This window comes from Aspergillus caelatus, assembly GCF_009193585.1.
Source record: "Aspergillus caelatus strain CBS 763.97 unplaced genomic scaffold BDV27scaffold_142, whole genome shotgun sequence".
In the NCBI taxonomy this organism is placed as follows: domain Eukaryota; kingdom Fungi; phylum Ascomycota; class Eurotiomycetes; order Eurotiales; family Aspergillaceae; genus Aspergillus; species Aspergillus caelatus.
In genome coordinates, this window is record NW_022475405.1 from 45,294 (window position 1) to 64,802 (window position 19,509).

Consider the following 19,509-nt stretch of genomic DNA (forward strand, 5'->3'; position numbering starts at 1 on the left):
GCCATCCTGAATCTGATATCACATCTTTCAGCCACGAGTTGTGTTCACTAGTCTACCTTGATCTTCCTAGCTAGTGGCAAAGTGGATCCCTGATGAAATTGACTATGAGTACTCCGTAAATCGATTGTAATTATAGCAGCCCTAAGGTCAATAGTGCGTATCGGCCCGATGTAAGGACCGGGTGAATATTAGACATTCAGGCTTCTGTATCCACTATAATGCTACCGTGATCGACATGTAGATCTCTCTTAAACCGTGCCATTTAAATACCCCTTAATGAGGCGTACCCTACGGCCTGTGAACACGCAGCAATGTTTCCGCAGTCGCGTTCATGTGTACTACGATTCTCTCCGCAAGCTAGCTATATGCACTGGCCCTATGCTATTGCCATTGTGCTTACACGCTGAGATACCTCCTGGTCCTACGAAACCTCCAAAAATCTATACAGGGGCCGGTTGAAGGCCCTTCACTGGACACAATGACCATACAGCCGCTAGAGAGCAAGGATGTCCCCGGTACAATAGTGGATGAGGATATTCAGCCACCAGCTGAAGTACCGGACGTACCATACACTATCCTGTCTGAGAGGGAAAAAATATGTACAATTTTAATTGCTTCGTTTTCCGGATTCCTTGCTCCAATATCTGCCAGTATCTACTTTCCGGCCCTCAATACACTTGCCGACAATCTCCACGTGTCGTCCAGCGAAATCAACCTTAGTATTACAGTGTACATGGTACGTCTAATACCTCTGGATGTAAAAAGAAAATCTCACTATATCCTAATAATCCTGCCTATGACAGATATGTCAAGCGCTAGCTCCATCCTTGGTAGGAAACTTCTCAGATCAGAAGGGTCGCCGACCAGGACTTCTCATCTGCTTTGCCGTCTATATAGCGGCCAATATAGGTCTAGCCTTGCAGAACTCATACCCAGCCCTCATGGTATTGCGTTGCCTTCAGAGCTCAGGAAGCAGTGGGGCTGCCGTCATTGGCGCTGCTACCGCAACAGATATAGTAGTCCGGGCGGAGCGTGGGAAATACCTTGCCTACTCGACGATGGGTGTAACAGCGGGACAAGCGCTTGGACCAGTGATCGGGGGTCTTCTCGCTCAATTCGCGAACGTCCATTCAATATTCTGGTTTTTAACTGCTCTTGCGGGATTCATGTCGGTGGTGGTGATTGTATTCTTTCCAGAAACAAGTCGAACTGTCGTGGGCAATGGGTCAATATCGCCGCAAAAGTGGAATCGCCGAGTATTGGATCTAGCGCGTCGAAAACAGCCGGAGTGGACAGAGACGTATAGTGATGTTACTACACGTCCGCAGTCCAAACGTCGGCCTAGTCCCTTGGAGACATTCAAAATCTGCCGTGAAAAGGAGTCAACGATGATCCTTGCTTTTATCGCCTTTCTCTTCTGCGGATACGCCACGGTGCTCAGTACGCTACCCGCACAGCTGGAAAGGAAGTACGGTTTCAACGCTCTCCAGATCGGTCTATGCTGCCTTCCGTACGCCTTTGGCAGTTTAACATCACGCTGGACCGTCGGATATCTCACGGACTGGAATTTCAGACGTCATGCACGCCGTCTGGATCTCAAGCTAGTCAAGAATCGCCAAACTGATCTCACCGACTTTCCAGCAGAAATCGCACGACTTCAGCTTACTGTTCCTTTAGTGTACTTGGCATCCGGCTTCATCATCACTTATAGCTGGGTAATGGCCCACCAGACCAACCTAGCTGGTCCGCTCATTATGCTTTGTCTCGCAGGGCATACGATGTCTGGTACGATAAATACGCTTATGACACTTCTCGTCGACTGCCATGTTAAAAAGCCTGCGACCGCAATTGCCGCCAGCAATCTCTTCCGGTGTCTCCTAGGTGCTGGGGCTGTTGCCGTCGCGACTCCCCTTATCAATGCTATTGGGATTGGATGGGCAGGAACATTGTTGGCGTTCATCTGGATAATATTTAGCCCTTTACTATGGGTACTTATGAAATGGGGACACGACTGGCGTCGAGAGAAAATTAAGAAGCGAGACCAAGCGCCGCTATCAGAAAAAGGACCATGAAGCCGCATGCTTATATTAACCCAAGCCTCAAATGATATTATCTTTTTCCAACAACTATACCACCGTATACTGAAAACATCAGGGAGGCTGCTAATCAGTAGAATAACTGGAGTTCTTAAGCTAACCAACAGAACACAAAACAACTAGTCTGCCGCTACCATTTCCAAGAGAGGGCAAACATGAAATCTTCGTTTGCACTTGTATGTATGCCGGTATAGGACTCATTCTACACAATCTATTCATCTCATTAAAGGCAAGATAGAAGTCCATTTAATGGCCGAGTACAATCTACATCAGTTTCTTTTAGTGGTGGAAATGTTCTGGCCAACTTCGTTACATCTTCACCTCACCTGGTTGATTGATTATCCTGATGTCCATTTTAGGAACTGATAGATAGACAAAGGCAAGAGTAATAAAATAGAGCCCAAAAAAAATAAAACATACAACAGGAGGGATTCGCTGGTGGTCACCCACCCAACTACTAACCTCCCGGCGTGTGGCTTAAACGCGGCCAGAAGTCGGGTGGCTGCCGCCCGGGTGAGCTAGCGGGTGAGCCGCTTTATGGTCGCGCGAGCTTGGGTGAGCTTGGGAGTGCACAATAGATGGGGTGAGCGGCTTGGCCGACGCTCACCCGAGCACGGGTGATCTGTTCGACCCACTTCACTTATATTCTATACGTTCTATTGGATACCACTCCGCTTTTGTTCTTGGCTGCTGGACTTCGCCACGATAGCTTTAATTTTGGATTTTGTATGGGTAAATAGATGTCAAAACAGACGCTTCCATTTGTCATATGAAAGGAGAAATTGACACAATATGGTTGTTACACTAAACCATGACTTAAGAGTAAATAACAGTGTTTTAGGGAACATGACGCATTTTTATGTGAATCGTGCCATTCATGTATCAATTACTTATCAATATGGAGAGGTAGATAATACTGGTAGACTCGATTCTACAAGTCATTTTTTGCTAATCTAGCCCGAGGCAATTTAAACTATGATAGAGCTGATTCTGGAAATCCGTGGTGCACTATGAGTATTGGAAGGTTAAACCCAGTCTCTTTGCTCTTATTTGATCCCTGTTAGCGGTACTATCTCGGAACCTTCACAAGAGTCAGCTGAGGTCTGAAAAATCCTACTCCCCCAGTCCTATTTGTGTTGCGACTGACGACCGCTCCTTAGCAATAGCATAAAGGGCGATGTTCTAATACCCTGACACAGTTCCTAGTACCATGGTAGTCAGGGGTACTCGGCTAGGGAAAATACATCCCTGTGGGACTGTAGAGCTGCTAGGTGATCCAAAACTGGTTTAGATTGTGCCTAGCTTAGGTCAATTATTGTCCGACTTTGCTCGACCCAAAAAGGTTCAGGGCGGGTGTTTTCTGTACTCGCAAGGAAATTACTCTGTAAATATATGTAATGATTGTTATCTTACCTTGCTTTCTATGTAAATTGCAGCTTAATGCTTCGTATAGTCGATATTACGTGCTTCGGGAAGCAGTTCAGAATGGAATTGGTACGGACAAGCTGCTTCTGCGCGACTGTGTGGACGCGTCCAATGCTCGCGGCAATGACCTTCAGACGCCCGTTGCTTACTGTGGGTGCTGGTCAATCGCTGCGCGAGCTCTACAGATGGACTGCTTCAGTTAACTTTGGATCAATTGTTTCTCTGGATATATTATCAATATGTTTTATTTCCTCACCCAAGCCCTTTTTACCTGCCCGACAGGTGATCTAGATGCAAATATCTTTGTGGTTATGCGTGATGAAGGTGGTAAGGCTATTGATAGAGGCCATTTTCCAATTCTTTTGCCCTCTGAGATTATTTAAAAAATTTATAGCTTCCTTGACCAGGAGGAGGATATTGTTAATCTTAGTGATGTTCTGCACTATGGCCCCAGCCCCTGTTAGTGGAATGAGCTTGGTCATAAATACAATCTGGATGCAAGTGCAGACCCGGAATTCAATGTACAAACCCTCGTTAAGAACAGCCTACGAAATCTACCTGGCCGATATCCTTGTACAGCAAATTATAGGACAGTCTGGGACAGTGTGCGAATGATTGCAACGGCTATGGAACGCCCAATCGATGTTGTACCGGTGCTAAGGTATATAAATGTGTCCTATGCAGCAGTTTTAGATCGAAGCCTACCAAATATGGCCAAACGATACGTAATATCTACAAAGGATGTGTCGCATCTTATGTTTACGTTTAATGGGTTTATCCTGAGCGGTATCATCTTCAATGGAATATTAGTGGGTTGTCCTGCAGCCTTGAGTAGCGAGTCTGGCTTCAACAATGGGCCCCTTGTAACTGTCGGCCCCTGCCCCCGTTAACTAGTGATTTAGAGCATTGTAATAAGGTAACAACTTTGCAACTTTACGGGTCTAGATGTCCATATCGTATGAGGGATTTAGAAAGTGTTCTTATTAGCAGATGCAGCTTTACGTAAATATATGAAATTAAACCACCGAGTCACGACCGGTTGCACGAAAAAAATGCCGAGGAACTCCAGAATATTACTTCTGTGATCCTCCTTTATTGAGCTACTTTTGCTTTCAGCTTGTATAACTCCATTGTCATTGCCTCAGCCCAAGTCTAAGGAGTAGTAGACAGCAAATCCCCTTCCTTGCACTATGGTACATCTGGACAAGGCTGCCAGAATCACAAGACTATGGTTCATCTGTCTTAGTCTGCTTCATGTGGTAGAAGGGTCCTTCAATGTGTATGCTGGATTGGATGGGCAGCTTTTAAAGGAAGAGTTCAAGCTTTCAGAGCAATGCTTGAAGTCATTGTACGCAATTCCGAACCTTTAAGCCTTGTTGCAAAGCTCATCCCTCTCTAGAAACAGCACAGTCCTATGCGACGAAGCGATAGGAAGCATGGCGGCCTCGGGCCCCGACCAATACTGCAAGTTTTGCTCTGTTTTTACGATATTCTGGTGAACGTAATATTATGGGTGATCTAATCTGGGTCTAGATTGGACTATAGAGAACACAACAAAGTTGTGTACTCAGGAATGTGCGGCATCACTATCATCTTGGTTGAACGCTGTGGACCGTGATTGTGACCGGCAGACGGTGTTTGTTGGGGATGTCTACATGCTTGCCAAGACGGTTCCAACAGCATGGAAGGAAGGGTACGACTTAGTATGTTTACAAGATAGGTGAGGGGATACTCCATTAACAGCAATGTCGAAGACTTCTTATAAGAGTTATTGACATACCTATATTTAGCTCATCAGATTGGTGCTTTGTAAATTCACAGAGATGGCAGGGTAGTGATTATATCCGGTAAGGCAAGCAACCGCTGAGCTATAAACCTTTCAATTGGCAGCTAATATTACCTAGATGGGATCCAGAAGTGTGTTATTATGAGTATGAGGGTGGTACACCTCCAGAATGCTTAGACCCGGATTTCTCTACGACCCAGATGACAAAGGATATGATGGACGTGACCAATCTTTACGAGAAAGACCTTGTATGTTGCTGTTATTCAGAATCTACCAACCGATGATAAAACTGACAAGGCCTCGTATAGCTATGTAGCGAATGCTTCATAAAAATGTGGAGACAGCGGCTTATGTCGGCCCTGCTCCCATCCGGCGAGCATACGGACTACCTTCTCGATCAATACTCCACAATACAGGAGTATTGCTCTACCAAGCTCCCTGTGACGACTTACGAAACTACCTTGTTTGCTTCAACTCGCACCATGCCAGTTACTGCCACCGGAACCCCTCTCCCATCACCAACGAGCTGTCCTGGGCAGTTGATTGAACCATCTGATTCCTGGATGGGCTGCCGCGAAATATCTGATAAATACAATGTGAGCACAGGGACAGTGGTTGATGCTACACAGGATAAACAGTGTCAGTTTGATACCCCTTTGTGCTTGCCTAAGCCTTGTGAAATCGATACTATATGGGGGAAAACAACCTGGTAAGCCAAAGAATCCTCGAGGCACCAAGCAAATGGCCCCACTTATGACTTGTTATTTTTTCCCTCTCCGTTAACACTATTCAAGTGAAGAGTTAGCAGCTCGCTATTCCACTGATGAGCTCCCTATATCCGAGACGCAATTCTTAAGCTGGAATCCAAACATCCTAGGGGCCTGTAGCTGGGTGCACAACTCGCAACGCGTTTGCAAAGGGTAAGGGATTCTACACTTCATTCTGCCTTCTTGGTAGACAAGGGCCATCCTGATTGTTTCTTTCAGCCCTCCAGGTGGCTTTTTCAAGGCTTCTGGCGTGATCTATGCTCCTACTACTGCAGGCTCATATTATACAACAGGTAATGCTTTCTTGATTATCTATTTACTTCTCTATACAGGCTAAATGACTTACTTTGCTCTCAGCAATCCCGGCGGAGCCAACACGCCCTGGCACCGCCCCTGACTGTGGCCGGTATTACAAAGTTGTTGCTGGTGATGAAGTGAGTGGCCTACCATAGCATCGTGAAAACACTGAGTCTGACTACCAGGATAGTGTAACACGGTGGCTCTTCGCTTGTGAGTAATCTTTATTTGTGACCTGTTATACTTAAGAATACTGACTGGCCGAAGTGGAATTACGTTTACCGAATTGCAGACCATGAATACCTACGTGAGTTCCACCCATGTCCGTGCGAGAAAAATGTATGAGGCTCACTGGGATAATTGCCTCTAGTTGTGGAATAACTGTACCAACCTGTGGCTGAATTACGATGTCTGCGTTGCTCCAGTTACCAAAACTATGATATCAGAAGATGGAACATGTGGCCCATCCCATGGGAATACCGCCTGTGAAGGAAGCTCATTTGGAAAGTGAGTTATACGGAAGGCTAGACCGAGCACAGCGCAAGGCCATGACTACTGACGTACTACTCTATGAGTAGATGCTGCTCAATAGGCGGATATTGTGGCAATACCTCGGAGTACTGCAGTCCAGGAAACTGCGTTTCCGGAGCGTGTGATGCAGGAGGCGACACTGCTACCCAAGATGGGACCTGTGGTCCTGAATGGAAATACACGACGTGTACCAATCCAAGATTCGGCTCGTAGGAACCCCTTGTCTAAGCATCTGTGTTTTATCCTAGACGTTTCGAATTCGCTTAAATGCTGACTGAACCAATGATACAGGTGCTGTTCTATCCATGGTTATTGCGGTAGTGGATCAGAGTTTTGCGGTCCTGGTCTATGTTTCTCGGGAGATTGTGATGATGATAATGGTGGTCCGAGTGTTAACGGCGAATGCGGGCCCAGCTTTGCCGGGAACAAGACATGCACTGGCACTCAATTTGGTAAATGTTGCTCGGTAGCTGGATATTGCGGAAGTACGGAGGAGTATTGCGGTCGAGATTCCTGTTATTCTGGCGATTGTCATTAGCTGTGAACTTATCCAGTCAACAGCAGTGGTATATTGAGGCTTTACATTGGGGACGCTCCGTGACTGACGTGCAGTTTATGAATACTTTTTGTAGGTATTTAATTTGAGAGATTTTACAACATAGATACAATGTATAGCCTATAATCCTCGCGATTTGCTGTGGTAGTAGAGCCATTAATCCATGGAATACGCAGACGGGGAGGGGAAGCATGGAAGTTTCTATTGAACGAACCGCAAAAGGAAAACAAAATCTAATGTAACGTTGCACAGATTAGCACCACATTTGCCAAGAAGTGGGACATAATCGCTTATATATCGCCTGGCTCCCCTCCTATCGCTCGTCTCATTCAATCAACCTATCTCTACAATCTGGTTATCGAAGATGTCAATGGGACCCCGAATCACCCCGTCCAATCCAGTGCGGAAACTGGGCCGTATGGATTATGAGCGTTGCGCAGGATTGCATAATGAGCTCTATCACCTGTCATGGAGGGGATCTTGTCCATCGCCACATATTACCTGGTGGGAGTATTTTTCGCCATCACAGAAGATTGCAGAAACCTTAGACTCTTCTCTGATTGAGTTCTTAAAATTGGCCTATGTCGAGCCTAAGAATAACCCTAAGGATCCGATAGAAAGGCCTGCTCTCTTTTACTGGATCCATAGTCTTATTCCTCCTGATGCCTTCTTTGAAACGTTGGTAGAGGAATTGTACCCCGGTCGGTTTTTGTGGCTCTATTGTACCACAGGTTATAACATGGGCAATGAAAGGGGTATTTTGTAAGAGAGCTGAAGTCCGGTTAATTATAATGTGTAATATAGCTAATGAGTGTTAATATTAGGTATGATCAGGAAGAATCTCTGGCAGCCTTCATCGGCCATATATTTGAGGAGTCTCCAATGTGTATTCACGGCTGGGGTTTCAAGCCACTGGAGGTCATTCTCGATGCATATCTTGACATGATTGATGAAGCCAAAGTTACCCTGATGTGCCCTAACCCTCCAGACTGGCCTGCGGTTATGAAGCCATGGGTTCTCCATCCATATACCAAATCCGATGTGGATAAAGCTCTGTCTGCTATGCAAAAACTGCTTGATGCTATTCAGGTCCGCCAGCCAGTCCATGAAGCGACTAACTCCTACAATCCTTGGTCTGATCTAGACCTGCTCACCTCAATTAACTTACCACCAAAGACCTTCATACACGACTTTCTCACGGGTCTGTCTCCACAAAGGATAACCTTTCGCTATATTGCACCTGGAATCCGACTACCAACTGTTTCAGAGTTCGCCGCCCAGCCCTACCTCGGCTCTTACCCAACAAATGATCCAACAAAACTACCCCTACTCCTTTTCTATACAGATAACAAGAAGGGCCTTGGCCGTGGCCTTCATCGTCTCTCGCCACCGCCCCCTCCGCCATCCTATTCACCGCCTAGTAATATTCCGAAGCTCCCAGCAGGGCTATATATAGAAAGGATTCATTCAAAAACAAACCGTGCGTTTTCGAACACGTGTTATCTTCTTTTACCTTTCGTGGTTGGGGGAAACGGATGGACACGGACTAGCGATGGAGCCCAAACAGGGATATCGATAGACGAAATAGAATCTCATCCGGAAGGGGATGACAAGAGCCTCTACCAGTCTGGACTCAATGGCTTCGGTGATCGCGGTATGGTTCAGTTAGACAAGGTACTGCTACGCTGGGCACAGATGGTGGAGGATGGTGAGTGGGAGATTGGAGAAGATGGGGTGGTTGACAAGATCGAGAGGTTTAAGGATGCTGATACGGAGATGCATTGGTACAAGTATTGCCTTCCTCCTAGTTGGTGAACTATTTTGTACATTTAGCGCCGTATGAAACTATGTCTGAAAGGAAACCAAGCAACTAGGACTCTCGTTATCCATTAAAATAAATTCTGTATAATCACACTTGTAAGGGGACGTCCGATGATTTGGTTCTCTTGATTATCCCTCCTTGGTGGGTGTGCCTTTATCGGATCAATGGTAATTCCCTTTCCCGCATATCACCCTCTTGCGGGGTTAATAAGCCACAGCTGTTGTCCTGGGTTTTGACATTAAATAAATTTGACACCACGATGGGCCTTATTGTGAGTAGAGCCTATATAGCTGAAATTTCCCTTGCCTGTGATATGGCAGAAATAAACCAGAGAAATGGGAGTCAAGATATTTTTCCGGATCCGCATGTATGTTCATAAGTGATCATTCTCGACATAGCTGACTCAACAGAAGACTTTAAGTATTCTCCGAAAAGCATGGACCTGTCTTCCAACACATATGCAGGAGGATATCAGAGGCATACCTGGAATCGAGACTCTGACGCCCACAGAGACCCAAGGTAAGTTCGTAGACAATACGTCACCGACATTACTTCTACGGGACAGAATCACTCACACAACCAACCCGTGGTTTCCGCCACGGGTAGTCTGGAAAAGAAAAGAAAGGCAAAGAGAAGCTCAGACACTGGGAAGAAAACAAAAAAGCTTTTGGCTCGCAGGAATACTGAAGAGTCTGAGTTGAGCACAACCCTTCCGGACGAAGTGAAGACAAATATTACATCCTGGAAGGATGACCCTCTTTCTTTCTTTGTTAAAGGATCAGACGTCAACCTTGAGCTCGACGACTGTATTGGGGGCTTCTATAGCTGCCTGGTGTCGTTAGAGTCACGGCAAGGGCTTGATTCGATACGCACACGATTCCTCAATGTCTCCTTTTTTACCATTTGAAACTCATGGTCTGCTCGCAACAGTTGCGTTCTGTCCATATGGCAAAAATCGCACGGATGATACATGCATCCGGTTTGACCAGTCATGACTCATCTATCATTGAAAACAAGCTGTCGCGTTGGATCGAAGAAGGCCATCGACTGGATGCATTGTGCAGGGATTTGAGCGATCAAGTCCAAGGATTTGAATACCTATCTTGGCTGTTTCTTTTGCCTTCAAAGGTAAACTGTGAATTGTACGTCCATCACTGAAGGGATTAGAGTTCTCTAATTGACTTTCTCCCATGAAGTGTCAGAGTGCTCCCCTTCGGCGGAGAAAAGAGAACAGAGGCGATTCAACACCTCCAGACATATGGGATTCCCTCGCATCCCTCCCCAAAAGCCCAGTCGAATATTGGGGGTATAGAGGATATTCGTGAATTATCGGAAGCGATTTTCAGAACATTGTGGAATAGGCTTGACCAGTCAGTTTCTGAAAATTGAGAGATCTTTGGATCGGGTCAACGTACGTCCATTCAGCAATACAAGAAACAAGCTAACTTTTGGATAGGTTGGCAATTTCAATACAACCCACTTTTTTGGGCACAAGATGCCCAAAGGGGGTTGGACAATTCACGTCAAACCTCACTTGAATCTGAACCTTTGTTATCAGTGCGTAAGTGCGTAAGTGCGCGTAATCTGCACCCCAGGGATGCGTTTCAAATACTAACGCAAAACTGGACAATAGCCAGACATGCCATATACAGCCCAATTAATGTAGAAAGATTCCCTTGTGGACAGGATGGTGACTCTAATCCTTGTCAAGGTATTGAAATGGAAAGCGTCACTGGCGTGCATGGTGACGGCGTGCCTAATGTCGGTTTTAATCCGCGAAACGGCATCATTCCGGTTGACGCCGTGAACCTATCTGATCACGGATTTAATCCTCGGCACGGCATCATTCCAATCGATATGCAAAGCGCCACTGGCGTGCATGGTGACGGCGTGCCTAATGTCGGTTTTAATCCTCGGCACGGCATCATTCCAATTGATATGCAAAGCGCCGCTAGTGTGCATGGTGACGACGCGGCCAATGTCAGCTTTTATCCTGGATATGGCATTACTGCAATTGAAGCAGGAGGAGTCTCTGGCCTGCAATCTGGGCAGAACACCGGCTTTAACCCTCGAATTGGCATTGCCCCGGTTGAAACAGAAAACCTGCCTGATATGGCAGAAACCAACCTACAGAATTACGGATTCTTCCTCTGCGCTGAGGGCCAATTTGCAACGAGCTCCTGTCAGTCTCTCGATTTCTATCCACATCTGTCGAAAAGACATCTCATTATGAACATACCTCTCGATCCAGCCTTCAGCCTTGTGGTTACCGGAGTCCCGCCCCCCCCCCCCAGAATGCAACCCTGTAATTAACCCGCCTTGGGGGGTCAGCAATTCAATCTCTGACCGATCCTAATTTGCCCAGCCCAATCCCAAAGATGCATGAAAAGGCCGGAGTTGATGATTTCAGCCTTTCCCGTCATTTTTCTCAACTCCAGTGTGTTTTGAAAGAAGTCTTGAGAAATAAACCTCGCTTTCGACGTGTCCCTATCCTTGAACAGGTCATACCCTAGCTCAGTAATCGCGTTGCGGAGATCCAACCCCACCAGATTCTCGGACGGCGCGCCATCATACGCCAGCCGCCGGATATCCTGGCCAAGTCCGCAGCCTAGGTCTATGAACAACGCTCCTTGTTCAACTCGGTCGACGATTCTCGTGTACGCGGGTAATTGTGGCAGTATAAACTTGAGGAAGCTAGCCAGCCGGAATCATGGGTAAGGTGCGACCTCCCATCCTCGTTTGGCCTGTGGATCGGAAAGTTTATCAGCGTAGCTTGTATGTATAATGAGCCCAGCCCAGGCACTTACAATTCTTGCGACGTGAACATTCACATCGGTGGGATTGATTCCAGAGTAAATCTCCAAGAATTCTCTTGTATCTGGCTCTATAACATCATCGATATTGAGCTCTGGTTCCGATTGGCTTAGACAGGTAGAATTGTGTGCCATGATTTCAACTTATTGGCGGCGTCCATGGGAGATAATAGTAACGTCTTTGGACAAACTTCAAGTTTTGAGCAGTGTAATCAATGCACACATGGGCGATACGAGAATATTTATAGCATAGCGGGGAAGGAAACCATAATACTAATTGTGAGGGCTGGATCTCACAATGAGGAGTATCAATAGAGAACTACATATTATATTACCCGGGATCGCTTGTCTGATTTAGCGTATTTAGGCCGCCTACTAGGCAGATGTCTTTGTATTTAGAGTTATGGAGTGTCTCTTCGCTAAATATAGATGCGTATCCTTCGAGCAAGTTTTATGACATATCAAGATACAGAAAACTAAACGTCTGCAAAAACCACAGTTTAGCAGAGTCGTTGTTACTGGCCATATGTACCATATGCTGTGGGGCTTAGATTTGCCGAATGCCGATCAAGCCACGCATTCATTTGGCTTGGTGGTAAGAGTCCGATCAACTTCTGCTTCCCTCAAACTTTTCTTAGTATAATGGGTCTAACCAATCTCTACCCTTGAAAATGTCGAAAACTATCCTTGATGTGGTTAGGGAATGTGATAAGTAATTACTACCGTCCCAACGTGTGCTTACGTCGCTGACCCTATTGCTAGTTTTGTTTCGGATGATGAGCCCGTATCTCAGTCAGAGGTTCTGGGAAAATGCTATTCCTTTAGAGTAACTGGATACAGTGCTGTGCTGGGATATATTCTCCGCGAGATTGTTGAAAAGATCCAGTGGTCCGACTCATGGGCAATCGATCACCACCAACGCACCGTTACTCTAGCGACGCCGGCTACAGCAACAACCGACATGCGATCTCGAGTGCTTGAGGACACTCTTAAAGCCACTAGAAAGCTCGGTGTCATATCAATGCTCGAAAGCTGGCGAGACGAAAAATTCCCGGTATACGGTCCCGAAGGAGAAGTGCTGCTTAAGATAGAGCGTTGTGCAACAGCCTTATTTGGGATTGTGACCTACGGTGTCCAACTTCTTTGCTATGTAAGGGACGAACAAGGCCTTCGATTATGGATCGGCAAAAGATCGGAGTGCAAACAAACTTACCCTGGTATGCTTGATACCACTGCAGCTGGCGGTCTCGTTGCTGGAAAGCTCCCGATTGAAGCCCTCGTATGTGAAGCACAAGAAGAGGCGTCCTTACCGGAAGAAATGGTGAGGGGAAAGGTCAAACCAATGAGCCACCTCACATATTTCCACGTCCGGGGGAGCAAAGCTGGAGGGGAGATCGGCCTATTTCAACCTGAGGTAGAGTATACATACGAGCTCGAATTGGATCCAAGCATGACCCCTGAGCCCAGGGACTCCGAAGTGGAGAGTTTCAGCTTATACACTGCCGAGGAAGTGCTGCGTGCCTTGAAAGAGAGACAGTTCAAGCCGAATAGTGCTATTGTTATCGTTGAATTCCTCATTTTGCATGGGATCCTCCGAGCCGAAAATGAGCCGGGCTACGCTGAAATCTTGTCGCATTTACATCGCGAGCTAGAGTTACCTCTCCTGATTCTACCGTCGAAATGAAACTATTTGCTTTTGTTCGAACACCCTGACAAATCTATGGCCATACTTTATCGCAAGCACTAGCTAGTAACCTCGTTAGATTATAGACTGTCCTTATTAAGCAACCTTACTATCATCCCCATACACCTTATTCCCAGAGACAAGAGTCCGCCACATGCTATCATTTTCCAAGGACTCCATATCATCTCTGCGTAGCATGACCATTATTTCGAGCATTTCCTCAGATAAAGCCCTCTGGCGCGGTAGAATAATAGCCACCCCATCTGCTTCCATACAGGGCAATCTAACAAACGTCGGCTTCCCGAGCATAGGCCCAAAGTCCATTCCATACAAGTCAAGATCAGCCCAGCTTGTAATGGTGAGATCACGCGATCCAAATAGGTCCCAGCCCACGAAAAGAGACCTATAATCTTCCATATAATCTACTAAGCGGTAGACCTCGGCGATGCGACGCGAGTTGATTGTAGATTGTGATTGCGACTCAGAAATGCATTCACATAACTGGGCAAGCGAGCGCATTGCTTCCTCATTGGATGTGGTCAAAACCCCAACGTGACACTTTGTCAGGGAGTAAAGCACAGCATTTCCAAAATACGGATTCTCAGGTATGGATAACCGCTCGCTAATGCGCTGTCGACCATTGACTGCTGTCACCAGTCGGCTCGTTTCGCTTTCAAGGGCTGGCTTGCGGTTGGTTCGAACACGGGTAATAGTAGTCCAGATGAGGGCGCACAGCAGAACATTTGTAGTTGGTGTATTTGGCATATACTTGCGCAGGGTCTTCTTGAGGCCATTTATTCGGTGAATTGAAATCGCGAAGAGCCTCGATGTGCATGGAGCAAATTCTGTTGGCATTGCAGGTGGTACGCTGGAGTATTCTGGGTGAAGTGCGAAAAGACTTTCAGACGAAAGCGCCGAGATCTCTCCAAGATCAGGTGAAAGGGCTGTTGAAACCCGTTCAAGTCGACCTTGAGGTGAACCTGAGAACTCAAACTCGGTTTCCGTAACGTTTCGGGCCCAAAGTCGTACAACTTCCGAAAATCCAGCGGCATCAACAGCATTGTGATGTAAGCAGACACATAAGCCCACACTTTGATCTGCAAAACGAAAGAAGCTTGCGGCGAAAACAGGGGCGCCCATTGCGCAGAGAGCATCATCGATCATACTTGGTACTGGCCAGACTTCGGACGGAATGGCTTCCATAGGTAATCCATGAGAAGACAACGTCGTGTATGTTGCCGCTATAGAGTCTTTATCAAACAGGGTTGGTGTATCGCCTGCATTGAATCGGATCTCAAGAGAGGCTTTGTTTTGCATAGAAGTACTCGGAAAGACTCGCCCCGAAAGCCAGGGCACTTGTTTCAAAAGTTTGTCAAGGCCGTGTTGGAGACTTTGCGTGACTGCTAGCGTCGAAATCGCCGTTTGAAAAACCAAAAGAACTCTAATGTAGGTTCTCGGCATAGCCAAGTCTAGTGGAGTCAGCTGCTCAACGTACATATGGTCGGCCATGATCTTCTAGGGCCCGGAAATAGTTAAGAAATAAGATAGAAAACAAGAACAAAGAAGCCTTTATGTTGAGGTATAAGGAGTCGAGGAAGCTTGACTGACCTGCATCATCTCGGCCTGCCAGGGCCCACGGGCCCGTGGGCCCGGGCGTCCGGCCGGCCGGCCAGTAAAGACAATTTTGGTTACTGCATCGAGACACTTCAGAGGCACCCAAGGTCTTAACAATGCTTGTCGTCGCACCAGATAGAGTGTCATCACGGCCGGGTTGCGATATGTTTCTCGTTGTCAGTGGTCTTCAGCTATGATGAATTAAAGGTGGATATAATAAGCCCGTCGAATTTGTAACGCAAGAATTCTGCCCTAATTCTACTAGTAATTAATGTCTTTCGGAAAGAGGAGCTATGTCAGACACCAACCCTAAATAGGAAGGGAGCCTAGACGCCGATGAGACGCCTTAGGATATTATGGATGTGTCAAAAATTCATTTTGATCTTTTGGCTCAACGTAGGCGGCCTGGTCAACCATGCCGACGTGAGAGGGACACACCTGACAAATCCAGTATTGAGTCTGTGTCCGCAGGTGTAGCAGACACAGTCAAGAATATCGAATGGGGTTGACAATACTATATCTTCGTAGCTTGTACTTGGTTAATAGCAAATCTAGAAACACCCCCTCCATATCTTGGGCTTAGAGACGATTACGTATTTTAAATATCATCCATTGTCAAATTGAAATTTTTTTGCAAATCCAGCCTGTAGTTACATATAAAAAGTCGCATGGACCGCGTGATAGTCATTGTAGATATAGTACCTATACCACTGAGAACATACCCAGATGAGCAAGATAAACATCTAAATATATATCTTGGCAGTAGGCGCTTTGTTTTCTTGGTCCATAAATATATTCCATTGAAACCACTAAGTGAAGCTTCTTGACCATCCAACTATTACATAGGCATTCTAGGTATAATAACAAGCTATCTTGAAGCACTACTTTTTTGTCCTGGAGGGGAATCTCGCGTTCCTTTGGGGTTGTCCACTAAGGCCCCGGGAATAAATTGCTTTTACCGCCCTATTTGGCTAAGCATTATTAGCTTTAAGGCTTCTTTCGAAAAAGTTGAAAAGAAAAAGGGTAAATGGTAAATTGCAAGTAAAGAATTGCTCACTTCCATCGTATATATCATAGGAGGACTTTCCAACGAAATTTGTGGCGGACTATAAACCCCCGCAAGACGTTCTAAACGCGGGTAAAACAGAAAAGAAAATCGAGTTTTGCAATACCAAGAGTACGGTAGGATGGAGTTGGGTAATTAGAGGGATGTTTGTTGTCAAGATTTGGGCCAGTCAGCAACGGGTATGTAAAGGCGGCATGAAAGATATTTCAGGAATAAAAATTACAATACGCTGTTGTACTAATCGGATATTATCAAATTACCGACAGGCACACGTGATTCTTGGGACCCTGACTTGAAAAGGGTTCATTTCTTTCCTCCGGTGTCCAGACTGCATATACTCCTAATGTCAACCATGTGTTATAAACTGAGCCTAGCCCAGTGGCAAGACAAGTGTCAACCTGAATGGGTTAACGAACGCAGCGCCTCGGGCGAAATGAACGCGTGATCGGGTAGCAGGCGCTGATCACACCCCGTCGTAGTCACTAATGATATTGACGATAAGGCTAAGGCGATGATGTATCAGCCACACGCGGCCCCTGCGCAATAAGATTAATTCCCATGGTTTGCTGCATGCGGGGATCCCCGAACACTGACAGCTACGCAGAATGAAAAAGTCCCTTTACTTCCACGGCACGCGAGAGCGTCTTTCTATCCGCGTCCATGACTGACGCAGTGATCGGCTCGCTTTGCGAGCGATTTACAACTCGACTTAAAGAAAATTCCTCGTTTAACTATAACCGACATCGGTTCTTCCGCAACGGCACCGTGAAAAAGGTTTTTGAAAGCAACCAGCAAGATTTGCGAGAACTGCTGCGATGTCTGTGTCAGGCTAATGGCACACCTCTCACCCAAGTACCGGACCTTCTACGAAGAACGTTAACGGACCTTAGCTTGACTTTTGCAATACTTCTATTCGCCCGCGGGCGCCAGGAAAGAGATGTTCTGCGACAGTTCGTGGACCTGGCACTTGCGACAGGCGCTGACCGGTTCGCCGATACAAAACTCCCCATCCCCCTCGAGACTGCGACCTTCCGATTTCCCCTCCAAGGAGTCGAATTTTACCACAAGCAGTTTCGGTTCTGCGCCGTCACGCTGATGAAACGCGAAGAAGTCGTATACGAGGAATATCGGCTCCAATGCCCACTGCCGTATCTTCAGGAGACAAAGATTGGAGAAGGCGCTTTTGGTCAGGTGTGGAAGGTACGGATCGAAGAACAGCATTTCCAGTCACGATCCGAGCGTACAGCCAATACAGAAGCACTGGAGCTTGCGCGAAAAGACTTTCAGTTACGCCGAGAGGGTAGAGGGGAGCAAGAGATTTTGGACAAGATCCTGGACCAGCCACGTCGACACAAAAACATAATGGTGGCGCTGGCGAGTCTGCAATATGGACCCACGTATAGTTTGTTTTTTCCACTCGCATCCTGCAATTTATGGCAATACTTGAACGGAGTTTACTCGGAAGATCGATTTCCTCCGTCTACATGGGAGGAAAAGAAGGATATCTACTCGCGTGGGGTAACGTTAGCCGGAGCACTGGCGTTTCTTCATCATGAATTCCGCGACCAAAAGTTGGAGGTATTCTCATGCTACCATCTTGATCTCAAGCCACATAATATACTTGTCTTCGATGCATATGGCCCGTCCGAGACTTGGAAAATCACGGATTTCGGACTATCCCGTGTTAAGGGTAGAGGGCTAGATGGCGAAGCTGATGTGGAGCTCGTAATGCCTATCATAGGAAGAGGTCATGGGAGACAAAGGCATGTCCAGGAGCCATCGACGTTAAATCGAAGAGGCGAAGGTACTTACCTTGCTCCTGAATGCTCATTGCCTAGTGGCCGGGTCAGCTCCGCGAGCGATGTTTGGTCGTTTGGGTGCATCATCAGTTTGGTGATGTCATACATTGATTCAGGATATAGCGGCGTGGTGGCATTTGCGAGACAACGGCGCAGACAGGACCATGGGGACAAGTTTTACACAATTCGACATGGGAAGCCAAAGCTTTCACCCGTAGTCATTGCTTGGTACGAGAAGCTAAAGCACAGAGCGCGAGCAAGTTCGTTTGCGATGGAGCACGAGGTCGTATCACGAACACTCGACTTTTTGCAGAAATATGTACTGCACCCTATTCGCGATCAACGCGTTAGCTCTAGAGAGGTGGAGGATACGCTAGCATCAATAAGTGGTGTATTTCATCGAAGACCATCGGATACGCGGAGCAGGTGGCGGCTGCGAAGACCTTCATTCTCATCAGCATATACTCCTAGCTACGAGAAACTCCATATCGAGACAAGTGTACCCATTCTTGGAACTGCATTTGCGCCGGGCGGCGATCTTTTGTTGTTTCAATCCCAGCAGAAAGTCCAGGTATTTTTCCTCGACGAAATCTTGTCCGCTGTAGAGCAGCTCCCGAAGCCGCGTGTGATAAATATTCCTAGGGCATCATTAGAATGCGTTGCAAGTAGCTCGGGGTTTATCTGTGCCTGCCTCGCTAGGGCATGCTTCGAGGTACTTCATCATTTCTCAATACCAACAGTGTGGGGTCGCGACAGCTAACTGCTTAGTGCGTCTTTTACGAAACCACCACCTCATCCGAGTCGCAAGGAAATAGCATTTTGCAGGGTTCAAGAGTTTACTATCCGCACATGGGCTCTATCAAGAAGGTTGCCATGTCCGCTGATGGGCTTCTGACAGCATTCGTCATCGTACGAACCCCCGGAGGCTCTGATTCAGATGCTCTCTTATACCTTTCAACCACGCAAGATCTCTTGAACAATGCAAGCGAAGGGTAAGGCCAACAGCTAGTTGAAGAAAAAGCCGTAGACTAATCCAAAGCAGAAATAGCTCGGCTCCATCAAGCCGATCGAACTCAGCGGCATCCTACCAAGACTCTGATAGCATGACTAGTGGTGGAAATATCATATCGCAGGACTCCATGGTCGGCCCAGCGACGCAAATCCGCTCATTAAGTTTCTCCAATGATAATCACTACATTATCATGGTTTCTCAGGTGGATCCTGTACATCTGTTGGTTCGCGCATGGGACACA

At 46.7% G+C, this 19,509-nt stretch overlaps 9 protein-coding genes across 9 annotated transcripts; 7 read left to right on the forward strand and 2 right to left on the reverse strand.

Annotated features, from left to right (window-relative positions):
• Window positions 1–478: 478 nt before the first annotated feature.
• On the forward strand, window positions 479–2,072 carry BDV27DRAFT_146987 (putative MFS transporter; the record flags this gene model as incomplete). Its single annotated transcript, XM_032070672.1, has 2 exons — window positions 479–736; window positions 804–2,072. The coding sequence occupies 2 exons, from the start codon at window positions 479–481 to the stop codon at window positions 2,070–2,072; spliced, it is 1,527 nt and encodes a 508-aa protein (XP_031925505.1).
• Window positions 2,073–4,711: 2,639 nt separating this feature from the next.
• On the forward strand, window positions 4,712–7,440 carry BDV27DRAFT_146988 (uncharacterized protein; the record flags this gene model as incomplete). The annotated part of the gene is made up of 12 exons (XM_032070673.1): window positions 4,712–4,869; window positions 4,921–4,999; window positions 5,069–5,241; window positions 5,312–5,368; window positions 5,426–5,555; window positions 5,616–6,016; window positions 6,102–6,227; window positions 6,294–6,367; window positions 6,432–6,508; window positions 6,742–6,878; window positions 6,950–7,111; window positions 7,194–7,440. 12 exons carry the CDS (start codon window positions 4,712–4,714, stop codon window positions 7,438–7,440), a joined length of 1,821 nt encoding a protein of 606 aa, XP_031925506.1.
• Window positions 7,441–7,805: 365 nt separating this feature from the next.
• On the forward strand, window positions 7,806–9,304 carry BDV27DRAFT_131516 (uncharacterized protein). Its single transcript, XM_032067646.1, has 2 exons — window positions 7,806–8,220; window positions 8,283–9,304. Exons 1-2 carry the CDS (start codon window positions 7,823–7,825, stop codon window positions 9,271–9,273), a joined length of 1,389 nt encoding a protein of 462 aa, XP_031925507.1. The 5' UTR covers window positions 7,806–7,822; the 3' UTR covers window positions 9,274–9,304.
• A 237-nt stretch (window positions 9,305–9,541) lies between these two features.
• BDV27DRAFT_131517 (uncharacterized protein) lies at window positions 9,542–11,252 on the forward strand. The gene is made up of 5 exons (XM_032067647.1): window positions 9,542–9,647; window positions 9,694–10,422; window positions 10,477–10,691; window positions 10,737–10,841; window positions 10,992–11,252. Exons 2-3 carry the CDS (start codon window positions 10,193–10,195, stop codon window positions 10,667–10,669), a joined length of 423 nt encoding a protein of 140 aa, XP_031925508.1. The 5' UTR covers window positions 9,542–9,647; window positions 9,694–10,192; the 3' UTR covers window positions 10,670–10,691; window positions 10,737–10,841; window positions 10,992–11,252.
• BDV27DRAFT_18374 (uncharacterized protein) lies at window positions 9,564–10,235 on the forward strand. Its single transcript, XM_032075941.1, has 3 exons — window positions 9,564–9,647; window positions 9,694–9,799; window positions 9,902–10,235. The coding sequence occupies exons 2-3, from the start codon at window positions 9,717–9,719 to the stop codon at window positions 10,185–10,187; spliced, it is 369 nt and encodes a 122-aa protein (XP_031925509.1). The 5' UTR covers window positions 9,564–9,647; window positions 9,694–9,716; the 3' UTR covers window positions 10,188–10,235.
• A 155-nt stretch (window positions 11,253–11,407) lies between the features above and the next one.
• Window positions 11,408–12,228, reverse strand: BDV27DRAFT_146990 (uncharacterized protein; the record flags this gene model as incomplete). The annotated part of the gene is made up of 4 exons (XM_032070674.1): window positions 11,408–11,583; window positions 11,628–11,964; window positions 12,007–12,024; window positions 12,088–12,228. The coding sequence occupies 4 exons, from the start codon at window positions 12,226–12,228 to the stop codon at window positions 11,408–11,410; spliced, it is 672 nt and encodes a 223-aa protein (XP_031925510.1).
• Window positions 12,229–12,738: 510 nt separating this feature from the next.
• BDV27DRAFT_131527 (NUDIX hydrolase domain-like protein) lies at window positions 12,739–13,842 on the forward strand. The gene is made up of 2 exons (XM_032067648.1): window positions 12,739–12,805; window positions 12,856–13,842. The coding sequence occupies exons 1-2, from the start codon at window positions 12,765–12,767 to the stop codon at window positions 13,775–13,777; spliced, it is 963 nt and encodes a 320-aa protein (XP_031925511.1). The 5' UTR covers window positions 12,739–12,764; the 3' UTR covers window positions 13,778–13,842.
• A 31-nt stretch (window positions 13,843–13,873) lies between these two features.
• BDV27DRAFT_166260 (transferase family-domain-containing protein) lies at window positions 13,874–15,286 on the reverse strand (the record flags this gene model as incomplete). Its single annotated transcript, XM_032074144.1, has 1 exon — window positions 13,874–15,286. One exon carries the CDS (start codon window positions 15,284–15,286, stop codon window positions 13,874–13,876), a length of 1,413 nt encoding a protein of 470 aa, XP_031925512.1.
• A 1,523-nt stretch (window positions 15,287–16,809) lies between these two features.
• BDV27DRAFT_166261 (kinase-like domain-containing protein) lies at window positions 16,810–19,355 on the forward strand (the record flags this gene model as incomplete). The annotated part of the gene is made up of 5 exons (XM_032074145.1): window positions 16,810–16,898; window positions 17,072–18,035; window positions 18,066–18,968; window positions 19,025–19,248; window positions 19,334–19,355. The coding sequence occupies 5 exons, from the start codon at window positions 16,810–16,812 to the stop codon at window positions 19,353–19,355; spliced, it is 2,202 nt and encodes a 733-aa protein (XP_031925513.1).
• Between the last annotated feature and the right edge of the window lie 154 nt (window positions 19,356–19,509).